The sequence below is a fragment of the Neopelma chrysocephalum genome, unplaced genomic scaffold (assembly GCF_003984885.1).
Source record: "Neopelma chrysocephalum unplaced genomic scaffold, ASM398488v2 Primary Assembly neopelma1_72, whole genome shotgun sequence".
Taxonomy (NCBI): Eukaryota; Metazoa; Chordata; class Aves; order Passeriformes; family Pipridae; genus Neopelma; species Neopelma chrysocephalum.
The window spans coordinates 4,313,557-4,328,654 of NW_020897732.1; the positions used below are offsets into that span (position 1 = coordinate 4,313,557).

Here is a 15,098-nt window from a genome sequence, read left to right on the forward strand (position 1 = left end):
AAAGATATCCTAGGCCATGTAGTTCATTCCCAGCAAAGTTCTGCCTTTCTTGGCTGAGGCTTCCACACAACTCCTTGTCTAGTCTTGCCATGACTAATTCCCAGAAAAGGCAGTTTCGCAACCACCGCAGCCAGCCAGCCCTGTGTCTAATTGGCATCACTGCTTAGAAATACTTCCTTGCATTCTCCTATGAAAGTTTGCAGCTACAATCTAATTCTATGTACTTTTACTAAGCCTCACAAGTAGCTAGTGAGACAGCCCAGCTATTTTTAACAATCATTAGTCCTCCAGTCTCTCGCTTCACAAAATGACTGGTTCTTATTGGGTTCTTTTTCTCACAGCTTCCAAAACTGGTCTGAATTAAGTTTCCCAGCTTAATGCACTGCTAAATAACATTCATTGATTAGCAATGGCAAAAACTAAGAAACAGTCATGAAAATGAAAAAATGCCCAGTGACATAGGTGGTGTTTTATTTTTTTCTTAGCTCAAGCTGCTTTTTTTTAATCATTAATCATAGCAAATTCTGCTCTTCCACCTGATGAAGCAGTCAGTAAATTTCCTAAAAGCAGCTAAGTAACTTGGCATTAGATAAGTCCCAGTTGCTCAGATTTGCTACTTCTTATGAGGAGAAGTACCAAAAACCTCATCTTTCCTAAATATGCTTTGCAAAGAAAGCGTGCTTCTTATTTTGTGTATTACTCATATTTACAAAGAAAGGTTTGGAAGTCTACCTCAGATGATTTTATGCACTGCTACAAATAGTCATCCAAAAATTCAGATATCACAAAAATGAAAACTGTTAACTTTTTGAAGTTCAATTTTTATTTACCTTGTACAGGACGAGTGCTTTTAAATACTTAAAAAAAACATACTTGATATTTGCTGTACTAGAACCCATGAAATTCGTATTCATATAGGACTTATAACTACTACTAGTACTCTTGTGTACTATTAGGTAGACTGTTCAACTGACCCTCTTGTGGAAATAAAGTCTAATTTTGCCCCAATAGAGTCACATAAAAAAGAGCTGAATGTAAATATATGTTTTGTTCACAAATATGTCCAGCAGCTAAGCATCAGGGAGGAAAAAGACCTATTAAAGCATAAAGACAGCACTGGTACATGATGAAACAGATATAATAACCTGGTTGCAACTAGGCCATTACAGGATCGTCACTCGTAATTACAGCATCAAGAAACAGAATCACCTTTCCAACACCAGTTATGGAAAATGTGATATCTTTCAAGGTGAGGGTACGGAGACTTAAGGAAGACATTCTACAGTGAGTCTGCCTGAAAATGGATTTTCTGTTGATACCTTTTGTTCTAATGCTGTTTCTTGGTGCTGATGGGGACCACAGATCAGTTCCCAGAGCACTATCTTCTTATCAACTGTTTAGGCACATCTAGGAGAATCAAAGTGAAAATAGGAGCTAAAAAGCATGAACTCCAAGGCTCTGTAACAGGTGAACGGTGGAAGCTACATAGCTGTGGGTTTCATCTGAAGAGGAAAAAAAACCAAACCAGAATGATTAAAAAAACCAGAATACACCACCCCTCTTAGCTGTGGGTCATTGATTCATGTTCTGTTCACATTAGCTAATGACAACCATTTTTTCCTGTCCATTCTGGTTAATTTTTTACCAGTATTTGTAGGGAAACACATCACCTCTCCTAACTGTTTTCTATGTCTGCTGAACAAATTCAGGTCTCATTTACCTAAATTCTTTCTTACTTTATTTTTGTCATTACGTCTTTTCTAATTCATTTACCTTTCCCTCAGTCTTAGGCTAGTTTATGGTCTGAAATGTAAGTCTCTAATTCTGCAAGAGAGAGAGATCAGGAATTACCCCACTTGCTTGCCTACTCATTATGGTTCTATTTATATATCCTCAAAGAGCATTTACTTTATCTGTGGTAGAATCACATTGCATGCTAGTTTTCGATGTAGCAACTTACCACCTCGGAAGCAGATCATTTCAAGTAGTGTTCTCTGCTATCTGACAATGCTTTCATGCACTTGACACACTCTCTCTCTCTTTTTCCCCAAATAAAGTCTATTTATCCTAATCAAACCACAAGCTATCGATTCCTGCCTATTTCATCTAACCTCCCCGCATTTGGCTGTACGTGAACCATTTTCAGGAGATTTTCTCCTCTTCTTACTCTCAGCACTGAATACAGTGCAGAGCAAGTTAATGTGTCCTCTAAAAATGCATGAATATTCTAAGAACAGAACAGGTGCTCCCCCTGCCTCATGTGGAGCTCAGCCCACCTGGAAAACACCGTCTGTCACCTGCTACATCGGAGAACAGATTTTCCGGGAAGAGTCTACCATCCCTGACAAAAGTGGTTACTACAGAGAAGTGGTGGGGCATTTAATGTGCCAATATAGCTTTTCAGACAGAACCTTACTAAAATTAATGAAGCAAAAAGAAAAGAAAATAAAGCACACAGGGCTTTTTACTCTGCACATATTTGTAAATCAGTGGCCTTAAAGGGGTAAATTGGCTGATTATCCTAAATTGTGGAGAATCATACTTAAAAGCTGTTGTGCAACTTCACAGTCAGAGCACCAACATTTTGAGAAATTCTATATAAATTTATACTAATTTTTGCTACTTTTATAAATGACCTTGATCATGCAGAGTTAAAAACACAAAGAACATTTAGAGATTTGGAAGTAAATCTGGGACTACCTCTAAGTAATTAAGGGCATATACCAGGAAAATACTGTATGGCAATGACAAGAAAATTATCCAAGGAACTTGATAGCTGTATTCCTTCTTAACACACTAGCACTGCCCGTTCAGTATACAAGCTTTGGTATCCTTCACTTCCATAAACGAAGAGGCCTCAGCTCTAAATCACTTCCTAAATGAAGAGGCCCTTGTCTTTGGTTGGCACATCTAAATAAACTTGTGTAGTCCTAAGGGACCAACTGATTTTGGTTTGGATTTTTTTAAAGTTAGAACATGCTTTCATTTAAGGCTTTCAAGGTAAATTCCATCCTGGGCCATGATTGAAAAAATCCCAGTGGTATAAAATGGATATTTGAAGATTAACTGCTTTGTATAACTTGAAGAAAGTCATTAGGGACTAAATTATATCTTCAAGTATCTTCACTAGTTCATTCTTTCATTTTCTTTCATTTTGGGGCCTATTAAAATTTGTCCTAACGTTTATTATCCTCCATAGACTACAATAATTCCCTTCAACTTACATGACATCCCTTCATTCCACATGGCTGCTATTAGTGCCAGTAGTTTCCTTCAGCTTGTGTTCCATGGAACAGTCTCCTAAACCACAGCATGTTATTGGCTCACCATTTCATTTTAATTCCTGATTAAATATATACTGGGTAAAAACACTATGCCTGTTTTCTTTACTCTGTGTTATTATACATTCTTTCTTATCTGGGTTTGACCTTTAGTTCTATTGATGCTTTTTGCTACTTGAAATTAAAATTTGTTAGTACAGTCATAATCTAGAACTAACTCATCCAGTGACACTTATGTTATTTTTCTTTTGCCAATTGATAATTGTCTAATCAAAGCCAAGATTTAATCAAAATATAACTTAAACAGTTTTTACTGCACTACAGTCACATCTGTGCCCTGGTTTTCTTTGATGTGGTTCGGTTTTTTTCCAACAGCAATAACTTTCATCCCACTCAACCAATCACAGCCTGGCAGCAGCGCAGAAAACCTCACCTATTAACTAAAGAGGCATTTTATTAAAGGATCTTTGCATCTCCATCAATTTACATCTACTAGGACCAGTTGTTCTTCACTGTGAGATACTGCTCACATGAAGATGTCCATACAAAGTGAGATTCTTATGCCTCAAACTCCACATCGGCAGAGCCAACCCCATCCAGCCTCTGATAAGCCCAGATCTCTCTGACATGACACACAGCTAAAAAGGGGGCAAGTGTAAAATAGAAAGACCAGATAGTTGCATTTACTGTCACTATGTTTGAAAATAAAATCTTCTCCAAAGAGGGAGTGGGTCAGTTAAACAAACACTAATGATTCCCAGAGTTATGTTACCAGGTTATATTTGACTGGAGCATACACCGTATTTCAGGCCAATAAATATTTTATTCCACAGAACTAAAAGTAGGCTCAAGTCAGGTGTGCAATTCATCTGCTTAAGAGGGATTTTATTTTTTTCCTTCTGCACTTTTCCTTGGAGGATCTAGTTTTGGCCAAAAGTAGACACACAAAAGTACCTGCACTATCGGTTGCCTGCAAGGCAATTTTGGATATATATTTACATGTTTGGCCACGTGAAACCCAGTAAAGAATTACTGATTCAATCAAGTGTGCATAATTATCCAGATTTAGATGTTTTGTGTTTTCAGCATTGGCTTGTTTCTCTAAACATAAAATAATGCTCTAATTGACCTTAGGTTTGTTTTTTTTTCATAGACACAGGAAAACCAACCACGGACACCAGTTGTTTGTTTATGGAATCACCATATTAATAGTTCATGAGGGGCCAGGGGATGGAAAGTTAGACCGACATTTTCACACTTGTAATCACCAGCTCACAGAGGACAGTAGGCAGAAGAAACACGCATTAAACACTTCAGTTACCATCTGCAGGCAACCAGCAACAGATACAGAGAAAAGTGGGAAAATGGAAATAACAGCATTGAGATTACGATAGAAACAGCAGTGGAAAATTAGAAGTCCTTTCATAAAAGAAACATATTAGGAGTGTTTGTTCCATGTGCTGGACACTCCTTTGGAAAGCTAACAACCGCATTTTCTTAAATTATATTAAGACATTCATATCATTGACAAGTCCAGTCTTAAAAAAGCTGGTGTTCCATCACCAACACACAAATAACTATCTCTGGATAGTGGTGGAATTGGGCACCACAGTGCAAACTATTCCTGGAGAAGGCGTGTTGGACGGTGCTGGCCAGGAGCACTTGCCATGGTGCCCATCCCAGAGAGGGGGAAGATCTCCGTGCAGAGCCCCAGGATCATCGTCCAGGTCTGCTTTAAGACCCAGCTCCACTTCCGAGGCGTCAACAGGTGCCTCCCTCAGCTGTGCCGTGGTGGGGGGACAAAGGAAGGACAGAAACATCTGAGCCCTTCTGCTCCCAGGGAAAGCACAACACATGGGGCCTGCGGAGTACGTGGACCTTGTCTTGCATCCTCGGTCAGCTCAGACACCCCGCTCATGCCCACGTTCCCGTGGGTCAGCCTTCACACCCCGGTACAGACTCAGAACGATCACGGTTGCCCCGGGTCAGTCCAGATACCCCGGCTCATGTCTGGGGGGGAGGAGTGGGGTGTCGTGTGTCACAATTGCCCCGGGTCAGCCCTCACACTCCGCTCAGACCCAGAAGGGTCACAGTTACCCCGGGCCAGCCCTCACACCCCACTCGGACCCAGGGGAGTCACAGTTACACCGGGCCAGCCCTCACACCCCGCTCAGCCCCGGCCGGCCCCGTTCCGGCCCCTCAGCGCCCCCCGCGGCCGCCGTCGGCAGCGCCGCGCTGTGCCCGCTCCCCTCCCCCGCGCGCTCACACCGCCCCTTCGGAGAGAGGAAAAAAAAGAAAAGCAGCCTCTTCCCGGCTTTATATACCCTGCTAAAAATAGCCGCGGCCGGGCCGGCCAATCAGGAGGGCTCGAATTTCGAATCGGGCCAATGGCGGGAGCCGTCACGGCCGGGCTCGGTCACGCCAGGAGGAGCCGCGATGGCAGCGGCGCGGCGATTGGGCGGCCCTGACGTCAGCGGCACGCGGGTGGCGGGGCGCCGGGCCGCGATTGGGCGGCGGCGGGCGGGCGGTGCGCCGGGATCACGCGGGGCGGGGGCGGGCGCGGGGGCGGGGCCGCGGCGCGGCCGGGGCCGAGCTTTGAATAGGGAAGTTTTTTGCGGGGGGCTTCGCTCGCAGAGTCCGCGCCGTGTTTGCAAATATTGGGGCCGCTCCTGCGCCAGGTCCGCCGCCGCCGCCGCCGGCCGCGGGAGGGGGGGAACAAGCCGCGCGCCCGCCCGCCCCGGGAGACGTCCTGCCCTGCTGTGCGATTAAACTTTGCATGAAACTTTGGGTGTTTTTTCCTCCCCGAGCTCCTCAAGGAATTAATATATATATATATATACAATTTTTTTTTTCGTCTCTGGAGGAAGGGGGGGGGGCTTGGAAACTGAGAGCAGAGATTGACACCCCCCCGCACACACCCCGCAACCCCTGCACATAAAGGAGGCATCTGTATTTTTGGTAACCAGCACTGACTTTTGTTGTTGCAACTTGAGACATGGATGTTCTCCCAATGTGCAGCATCTTCCAGGAACTCCAGATTGTGCACGACACGGGTTACTTCTCAGCCTTGCCGTCCCTGGAGGAATATTGGCAACAGGTAAACGAGGATGTCGATGTTGTTGTTGTTGTTGTCGGGGATTTTTTTTTAAGCCGTATTAAAGGATGAGCGGATTTAAGGACAAAAAAAAAAAAAGGACAAAAAAAAAAGGCAAGCCCAAGTGTCAGCGAGGAGTTTGGGGAGAATTCAGCACAAATGTGTAGAGATGTTTTGAAGCAGGTGTTTCGGCTCTGGATAGACGGCTGTTCGGGGGGCACAGTCCCGAGGTGGATGGAAGGAGCTGCGCATCCCCGTCTCTCCCTGTTTACCGCCCGGCCCTGCCGGGGGCTGTCAGCACCCGCGGCCCCGCTACGCTCGCACCGAGTCCTGGCAAAACTTTTGCGCTTGTACCAGGTCCAGACTCCACAGCTGGGTCTTGTCATCCGAGCTCCCTGCCTTGGCCAAGGGCTGCTTTGCGCCCGGTGCTGTGGGCTTGTGATTTTTGTTGTTGTTGTTGGCGTTTGTGTCCTTTTGTTTTGATTTTTTTTTTCCAAATTAATATTATTTTTTTTGTTCCTGGCCATGATGAGGAGAAAGCCCTCCAGGAGTGTCTGCACACACGTCTGTTGTGTGCATGTGTATGTACATGTACAGAGCGTGGCTGTTCCCAGCGCAGGGAGCTTTGCCGAGCCCGTGAGTTGTCAGTCATATGACAGCGATCCCCTTGTGCTAATTGCCCTGGCCGGGAAGGGGGAGAACGGAGGCTGTTTCCCTTTAATGGACATATTTTCTTGCCCTTTTTTTTTCTTTCTTTTTTTGCTTTTCTCTCCTTAATTTGACCAAAACAGCGGGATGGCAGGGGCTGACAGTTCTGCGGGGCTCGGGGGACCGGGGCTGCTCAGCCCGGTGACCGGATCAGATACCTGCTGGCTTTGCAGAAGGACGAAGGAGCCTTTCCCAGAAGGTTGAAATGCAAAAGTGTTACAACCTTCACATGCCTACTAATTGTATGCAATCCCTTTTTTTTTTTTCCCTCCCCCCGCTCCCCTTTCAGAGCGGCAGCTCCATAGTACGTGATTGAAATGGAGCTAAGTAGTTTCCTTCAGGCATTCGGGCTCTTGGCGAAGCGCCAACCCTCATTCCCAGTAGCCTTCAGAGGCATTTAAACTCGAAGAGAGCTTCACTCCGCTCCCCATTACTAATCTACCTAATGAGGAATTTAAATTAGCCGGGAATATGAAAGTTTAACAAGATCTTAATAAATGCTTTTTTTACTTGTTTTCGCGGAAAATCAATGCACTATTGTGCTGTCTCTGTCGAAACCCTTTTTGTTTATAACGTGCACTGAAACCCAGTTCCCTAATTATAGACATATACATAAATACCGTGTGCAGCAGTAGGTTTGGGTTTGGGGGTTGTTTGGTGTTCTGGTTGGTTTTGGGTTTTTTTTTTCAATTTTTGCCCACACTCCGAGGCTGGCCAGAGCATGTGACCCAGTTTACTGGAGCAGTGCTGGGGGAGAGAGGAGGCTGCTCCCATGGCGGCTCCGCTCGGGCAAATGGGAAGGGGCTGTGAGGGGAATGTGTGGCATTTGGGACCAGGTTTTGCTGCCTGGCTTGGAAAAGATGATCTTCCTAAAATAAGTAGAGTTTGGTATGGAAACTTGGTGTGTCCATTTTCTGTATAAAGCTTCCATGTGGATCATTTCCTATAGTGGAAAGAATAATCCCAAAACATCAGCTTGTTGCCATAACAGTTCATACTCTTTTTTTTTTTTCCGCTCTCTGAAAATGGCTAGAAAGTCAGCAGGGTGAATTGAAATTGCAAACCGCAGTTTCACCCATTTAGGGTGGTTTTGATTTTTGTTTTGTTTCATTTCATGGAGTAGAGGGCAATGTTGTTGGGGGTGAAGTTGTCCATGTACTGTTGCATGTATATTTGCACAGAGTACTTTCTTGGCAGATGGTCAGGGTTTTAAAAGGAAGTCTCCTTTGGCATTGCGTGAAAGAAAGAGCGAGATGACTCATACAGTTGCACTCTTGGCCAGTAGATAAAGTTCTTGTTCATTGTGGGACTCCCAGCAGGACCTCAGAGTAATTTCCCGTTTTGTATCCTATAGAACAGGACATTTCTATTCTGGAACTTTTTTTTTTTTGCCCCACTCCTCTGTTGTTGAAGTTCTCCATGTTCCTCTGAACACGCATGGGAGCAGTTTGAGTTATGTGGCGTGCATGCCAGTGCGCTTGGAAATGACATTCTTTGAAAGTCGAGTGTGCTTCGTTCTCATGCACAGGAAATGGGAGGATGTCTGCTGCTCCATTGATGTCCCCAGAAGATGGGCTGGCAGCTCCGCAGCCATGCTGAAATGTGGCTTTGTTTTCTGACACAGGGTTCAGGTTTTAACTGCGTGTCTGAGCACATTGTTTTCTGTTGGGTCCTTTCAGCCTTGTGCTTGTATGAGGGAGATACCAAACAATTTGAAATTAGACAAGGTGCAAGAGCAAAGCGTGGTTATTTGTTGTGGTTCTCTATGGTCCTTTTCAACATCAGCCTACTGAAAACACAGATTTTATGATGAGAGTGATGATAATTTGACTGAGTCATTAGAATGCTATTTTGGAAACCAAAGGCTGACTTGCACCTTCAGCTGTGCGTTTGAACTCCTGCCCAGGTCTCAAAAACTGATTTCTTTTCATCGTAGCAGTCACCTAGTTACGGCTTAAGGAGCCTTTAATTTGTTTTGAACCTAGAAACCATAAATCGAACGTACTACATTCCTGCATGCTTTTTGAAGTGTAAAATACAATTGGGTTTATTTTTAAGCAGGCTTGTGACTCTTCTCTTTTTTTCTCCCTTCTCTTTCACCTAGACATGTTTGGAGCTGGAACGGTATCTTCAGAGTGAACCTTGTTATGTTTCTGCATCTGAAATCAAATTTGATAGCCAAGAGGATCTCTGGACCAAAATTATTCTGGCACGTGAGAAAAAGGAGGAATCTGAACTGAAGAACACATGTGTCCCAAAAGAGGACAATCTTACTAGTCAGAACTTAGAGACCAACAGTTTGAATTCTGACGTGAGCAGCGAATCTTCAGACAGCTCTGAGGAGCTCTCACCCACTACAAAGTTTACCTCTGACCCTATAAGCGATGTTTTAGCCAGTTCAGGAAACTTGAGTTCATCTGTCACTTCCACTCCCCCTTCATCTCCTGAGCTGAGCAAGGAGCCTTCTTCCCAGATATGGAATTGTACGCCGGGTGAGTTGCATTCACCGGGGAAAATTCGTACCGGTACCGCTGGAAAGACTGCAGAAAAAGGTACACCCTCCAATGGTGACACCTCGCCAGATGGCAGAAGGCGTGTTCACAGGTGTCATTTTAACGGTTGCAGGAAAGTTTACACCAAAAGTTCACATCTGAAAGCACATCAGCGCACTCATACAGGTTAGTAACCCTATGCTTATTAAGAGCTGGCAAGTACTGCAGGGAATACCCATTGATGGTGGTGGTGTCACAGCGTTACACAATCACTGAGTGGGAGCCCAGGTTTGGAGAGATGATGTAATAGCAGTAGAGGCTTACCAGCATGGACGACATCACTTCCTCATTCTCTTCATAAGTCAGCTGCAGCCAGGGCAGCTGGTGGTAGATTAGTCTGTTGTCATAGCAAACGAGAGCCACTCATCTAAGTAGGCAATGGTTTGGAAGCTGCACCAGCATGTGGTCTTCAGAAGCAAAGGTCTAGCCTAAATTGGTGCTAGACTTTTGTTGATGATTATTTCTAAAGGAAAAGTGAGCTGCGACTTTATTGCTAAAAAGGAATGTCATATCCAAAAATTGGTCAGATCACTAAATACTGTAAGAGCTTGTTTTTATGCTTCAGTCTACATCATGTCTATTTTATCAGACATCCCAAGGCCTTGATTATATTACTTATAGCTATACTACGAAGTCATTAAACACATGTATGTGCCGTTATCAGCAAAAAAATCTTGAAAAGCCACAGTGTGTTGTTGTCCTTCTAACATATCTGCCCAGTCGGACTTAAAAATGTATGATTTACTGTATAATTTCATCCCAAAATACTAAGCAACAGCATTATATTATTATTAACTGAAAGTAACAATCCTGTGTGTTATTGGGAAGGAAAGTGAGGAAGACAGACACTTCAGGGCTTTTATCAATATTTTATGGTTGAAGTAGCGTGCTGATTTGCTTGTTTGAGCATTATTATTTGACAACTCTTTATGACAACAGTTAGATGTGTAGGGCTGTGCCTTGGCTCAGTAGTCATTGCTTAACTTGAGTAACCGGCATGGTGTTCTTGGTGTACCAGTCCAAACATCTATATGGCTGGTTGGTTTTTTTCCCCCCCGAACATTGGGAAAGAGAATTCAAGGAAAAGATTCTATTTTGACTCATGAGCTCAGCATTTTGAGGCTTTTATGGGAAGTCTGAGCTAGCTCAGATGCTCCCATTGTCAAGCAGAAGTCAGATAAAACAGAATTATTTCAAGAGGAGAGAACAACTTCTATTGGAACTGTGGTGGTTGAACAGACATAAATAGCTGCCAGCCTCAGAAGTATTGCAGAACTGGTGTTCTGGTGCTGTCTGGCTGAGAATGTTCCTGTGAATGGAAGTGGTATTTCTTGAATGCTGAAATAGCAGTGTTCAAAGTGGTGTGCAGGCTTTTCCAAGAATAAATGGCTCAGCAGAAAGGAGGTTGCGTGTTATGCAGATGAGTGAGTGACAGAGGACTTTGATGCAACACAGTAGCCTAATTGCGTTTTGGAGCCTAGCTGTGCTGTCTTTAATCACCTTTATGAGGTGCATGATACCTGTAAGCCTGCCATTACTGATGAACAGGAATGGTAGAGGGCTGGATTCCTTTGTTTCTTGTGAGCCTGTTTAATCACTTTTTTTTTGTTTATTTTTCATAAGACTGAGATTATTTGATATGCTGTTGCAGTAAGATAGTTAAGTAGGAATCATGTGGATGAATTTTGTGAGCCTTCTTTGCTTACATGTTCTGAAGCATTCAGATAGGTTAAATAAAATTGGCTGTCTTTGGAGGGTGGAAGAGGTTTACATAGAAAATGATAGCACCTGTCTTTCTTTGAATGAAGTCACGACTAACGTGTAATCTGCTTTCTTTGTAGGGGAAAAGCCTTACAGATGTTCATGGGAAGGGTGTGAGTGGCGTTTTGCAAGAAGTGATGAATTAACCAGACACTTCAGAAAGCACACTGGTGCCAAGCCTTTTAAATGTAGTCACTGTGACAGGTATGTGACTGAAATGCACCCTTTTAAATATGTATTTTTAATACTCATTGGAAAACTAGTCTAGGCTGCTTTTTGCTTGTGTAGGTATTATTTGGGAAAACAACAGTGCCTGGTATTTTTAAGGGATTATTGTATATTTAGACTGGAAAAAACCATCCCTTTTGTTAATCATTGGGAAGGGGGTTGTAGCCCAGATCTTGCAGTTGAGTGTTGAGAAGTCCCTGGCGTTTCCACCCATCTGTGGAGCTCCTGAGCGCCCACAGACACCTTGAGTATTCCTGTGTATCCTGGGAATGCCAAATCCCTCCTCCCCCAGCTGTGTTTTGGGGTAGCAGAGCGAGGGGAGGTGCCTCAGCCGGGCGTATCACATCGTGCATGCCAGCAGCCCTGGGCTAATGCGCAGCCTGACTCTTGCCTTGCAGGTGTTTTTCCAGGTCTGACCACCTGGCCCTTCACATGAAGAGACACCTCTGAATGGGTCAAGAGGTGAATCCTGCGGGCTAAGAGGCATCAAGGTTGAAGAGCCTTGAGCGGAGGGATGCGTGTTCCAGCCAAAGCATGCCATTTTGCACCCTACCCAGTTGCCTCCAGGACCTCACTTCCTTGCAGGTCTTTCGAGGGCTAATAAGTCATGTAAGAAACGGCATAGCAACCGCAGTGCGTGATGTTTGGGGTTTCCTGGACTCATACACTGGTATCTAACCTTCTGAGTGGCTCCTAAGCCTTTGCCGTGAGCATGTGCACTGAGAATGTTAATGATTGGGCGACTGTATGCGATGAGGATCTCTTGATGACTGTATGCTGAGGCACATTTTTTTTCTTGTGGTTGTTTTATAACTGTAAGAGAAAAAAAATAGTCTGAATGTCTTGTATGTGAGGAATATCTCGTGAGATGGGACGACCACCAATCATTTCCAAGGGGTGGGGGGAGGGGTGTCTGCACCTTTTTAGAGGGAAAAACTGAGATGGGAAAGGGGGGGATAAAAAGAGTCAGGATGCCAGAATGGAGATGGGGGGCCTCCCTGTTCCTGTGTGAGAGGAGCTTTAGGTGTCTGGTGCAGCTATTAAACGTGCAATGTGTCAAGTAGCTTGTTTTACTTGCTACAGAGCTCATTTGTAATCCATTGTATAAGCTGTGTATTTACAAATGTAACACAACTATAACTTTTCATTATAATACAAAGGTTATTGCATGGTTCTGGGGAACTATATGCTTTTCCATTCTTTAATCAGGACTGCAGTTTTGATTCCAGTTAAGAGCAGCTAAAATACAATTGGTCTAATGTTACATAATGTATGGAACATGAATAATTTTTTCTGTTGGGTGGATAAAACCACTATTGGTTAGAAACTGATTTTTCTCATGCAGCTAATTTTTCTCTTATTTATGCCTTGAGGACTAACTTCTGGTTTTCTAGCTGTTAATGCACTGTTGACCTTAATAATGGTGCCTTATGCAAGTGACCTTCTCTTGTAGGGGGTCTTATACAGGGGTATGGGTGATGCATGCTTTATTAAGGCTCTCTTTTCACCTGGCATTGTACTGTATCAAATGTATAATATGAGGGGAAAAAAAGGTTACTTCCAGGGTCCTCCTTCACAAAGACAAATATAGAGAAAAGTCATTCATGTCAGTACAGTATTTGTTTAACTTAGACAATTTGACTGTGTTACAGTATAATGCATATGCCAATTGAATACCTGACCAGTTCTGCCACCTTGAGACTTTTTTTATATTGACCTTGCACAACAACTGTGTATATACACACCCCAACTGTACTTAATATGTCAAGTTTTCATACATATTAAAGATACAGAAGTATTAAAAGATGTATTTGCTTAAAAGGCACAAGTTTCACATCTATATATCTAGCTATCTGTTGGTCATACAGAAAGAAACTATATTACTTTTTTTTTAAAAGTGGGCAGAAAAATAATTGTGTATGTATATTTGTGTGTACAGTCTGTGTATGTGTGTATATATATAGATAATATATAAATATTTTTTTTAAAAGGAAAAAAATTAGAACACATAGCTAGAAAATGCCACAGCCCATCAAAATATTCCCTCTCCCCCCTGCAATATGGTCATTAAGGAGACAAAGAAATGAAAGATACAGTTAATTAAAATCTAGCATTTTTAGAGGCTTTACCTTTAGCTTAATGGTATGCTAAAGGCTTTGTTGGCATTCAGTCCTTCTCAGACTGCTGACTGTGTTTTGTAGTTATTAGGTTGTCTGGAATAGCGTATCTGTGGCCATTTAAGAATGATATGAACCGAATATTGGCATGCTAAAAGAATATTAGCTGTGTGCAGATGAAGTACACTCGGGTTTTGGCCTTCCAGCTTACTGGAGGACCTGTGAGTGAGCTAGTCGTTGTGGTGGTTGAGCTCTAATTTTACATAGTTCAGCTAAAATAAAGACTGTTTTTTCCTAGAGTAGGAATAGTCTGTCCAAAACCAGTTTTGTTTTGTTTTTTTTTTAAACCAGCTCACTACAGTCGATGCAATGAAACATGTGACCTGTTTCTTTTTCTATTAATTATTGGTCTTGCTTACTCTGCTAATATTTTGGTATATCTTCCTGGAAATGTATGTAGATAAGTGGTTTAAAAAAAGTATATGCAAGTGATCTGGTTCTATGGAACACACAGGCTTAAATCGTTCTCATTTCATTTTTGGTTTAAATTGCCTGAAAATGCACTTTTTTTTTCTTCCCCCAAACAAACAAAATTTTCCAGAAAATTAATTTCTATTTATGATTGGGTTTTGTTGTGTTTTTAACTCCTTGTTTGCATTGTCCTTGGCTTAGCTTTCTTATAAACCAGAAATTAAAAAAAAAAAAGGCAAAAACAAACAAACAAAAAAACCAACCCCAAACAAACAAACAAAAAACTTGCACTGGCTTGTCTCAATTGTGAATACCATCAGACTTGTGTGGATGGGGTGGGGCTGTGTGCCATATGTCAAATGCCTGTAATTTTCTTAATAAGCAAGTACATTTTGTTCAGGTGATAACTGAGCCTCAATCAAGCTGAAAAATAAAAAAAAATAAAACATTTTTGCTTGAAATTTAAGAAGAAAAAGTTTCTATTAGTGAAATTTCTTTTTTTGTTTTTGAAGCACCCTGTTATCTAAAGAATCTCTTTGTAAGATTTTTGTAAAAATTTTGTTTTACAAGATTTTATTTGAAATTGTTTTTTGCAAGATTGTTATATTTCTGTATGAATGTATTTTTTATTGGAATAACATAAAAAGAAATTCTTATCAGCATCACGTGTCTGGCTTCATCTTTCTCCTCTCTAAGTCCTACACATCAGATGATGTCAAGTACTATGTTGCTGCTTTGTCTTTGAGTCACACCTGGTTGCGGGTACAAACAACTTTGGGTCAGGTCACTTTGTGGAAGACAAGCCCTGTTGGGAAAATAATTTTGGCAGTAGAAGCTAAAAGTTCTTCCATATCTGAGAAGCTGTTCTTGACTCATCGTTTGTTTC

The 15,098-nt window shown here is 42.5% G+C and overlaps 1 protein-coding gene across 2 annotated transcripts; it reads left to right on the forward strand.

Moving 5' to 3' along the window:
* The first annotated feature begins 5,920 nt into the window (after positions 1-5,920).
* Positions 5,921-14,874, forward strand: KLF6 (Kruppel like factor 6). Of its 2 annotated transcripts, none has more exons than XM_027686961.1 (4): positions 5,921-6,378; positions 9,188-9,761; positions 11,477-11,600; positions 12,023-14,874. In XM_027686961.1, exons 1-4 carry the CDS (start codon positions 6,277-6,279, stop codon positions 12,072-12,074), a joined length of 852 nt encoding a protein of 283 aa, XP_027542762.1. In that variant the 5' UTR covers positions 5,921-6,276; the 3' UTR covers positions 12,075-14,874. The 2 variants fall into 2 exon arrangements, with proteins under 2 accessions (XP_027542762.1, XP_027542761.1); XM_027686960.1 differs by lacking the exon at positions 5,921-6,378 and adding an exon at positions 6,889-7,011.
* The last annotated feature ends 224 nt before the right edge of the window (positions 14,875-15,098 follow it).

What these genes read in the sequence shown, in the direction of transcription:
- KLF6 (XM_027686960.1), top strand. Translation starts at nt 6,901, where the DNA reads ATGATGAGGAGAAAGCCCTCCAGGAGTGTCTGCACACACGTCTGTTGT. An exon ending in CAGGGAGCTTTGCCGAGCCC is followed by an intron (nt 7,012 to 9,187) that starts GTGAGTTGTCAG and finishes TCTTTCACCTAG; the next exon opens with ACATGTTTGGAGCTGGAACG. An exon ending in AAATGTAGTCACTGTGACAG is followed by an intron (nt 11,601 to 12,022) that starts GTATGTGACTGA and finishes CTTGCCTTGCAG; the next exon opens with GTGTTTTTCCAGGTCTGACC.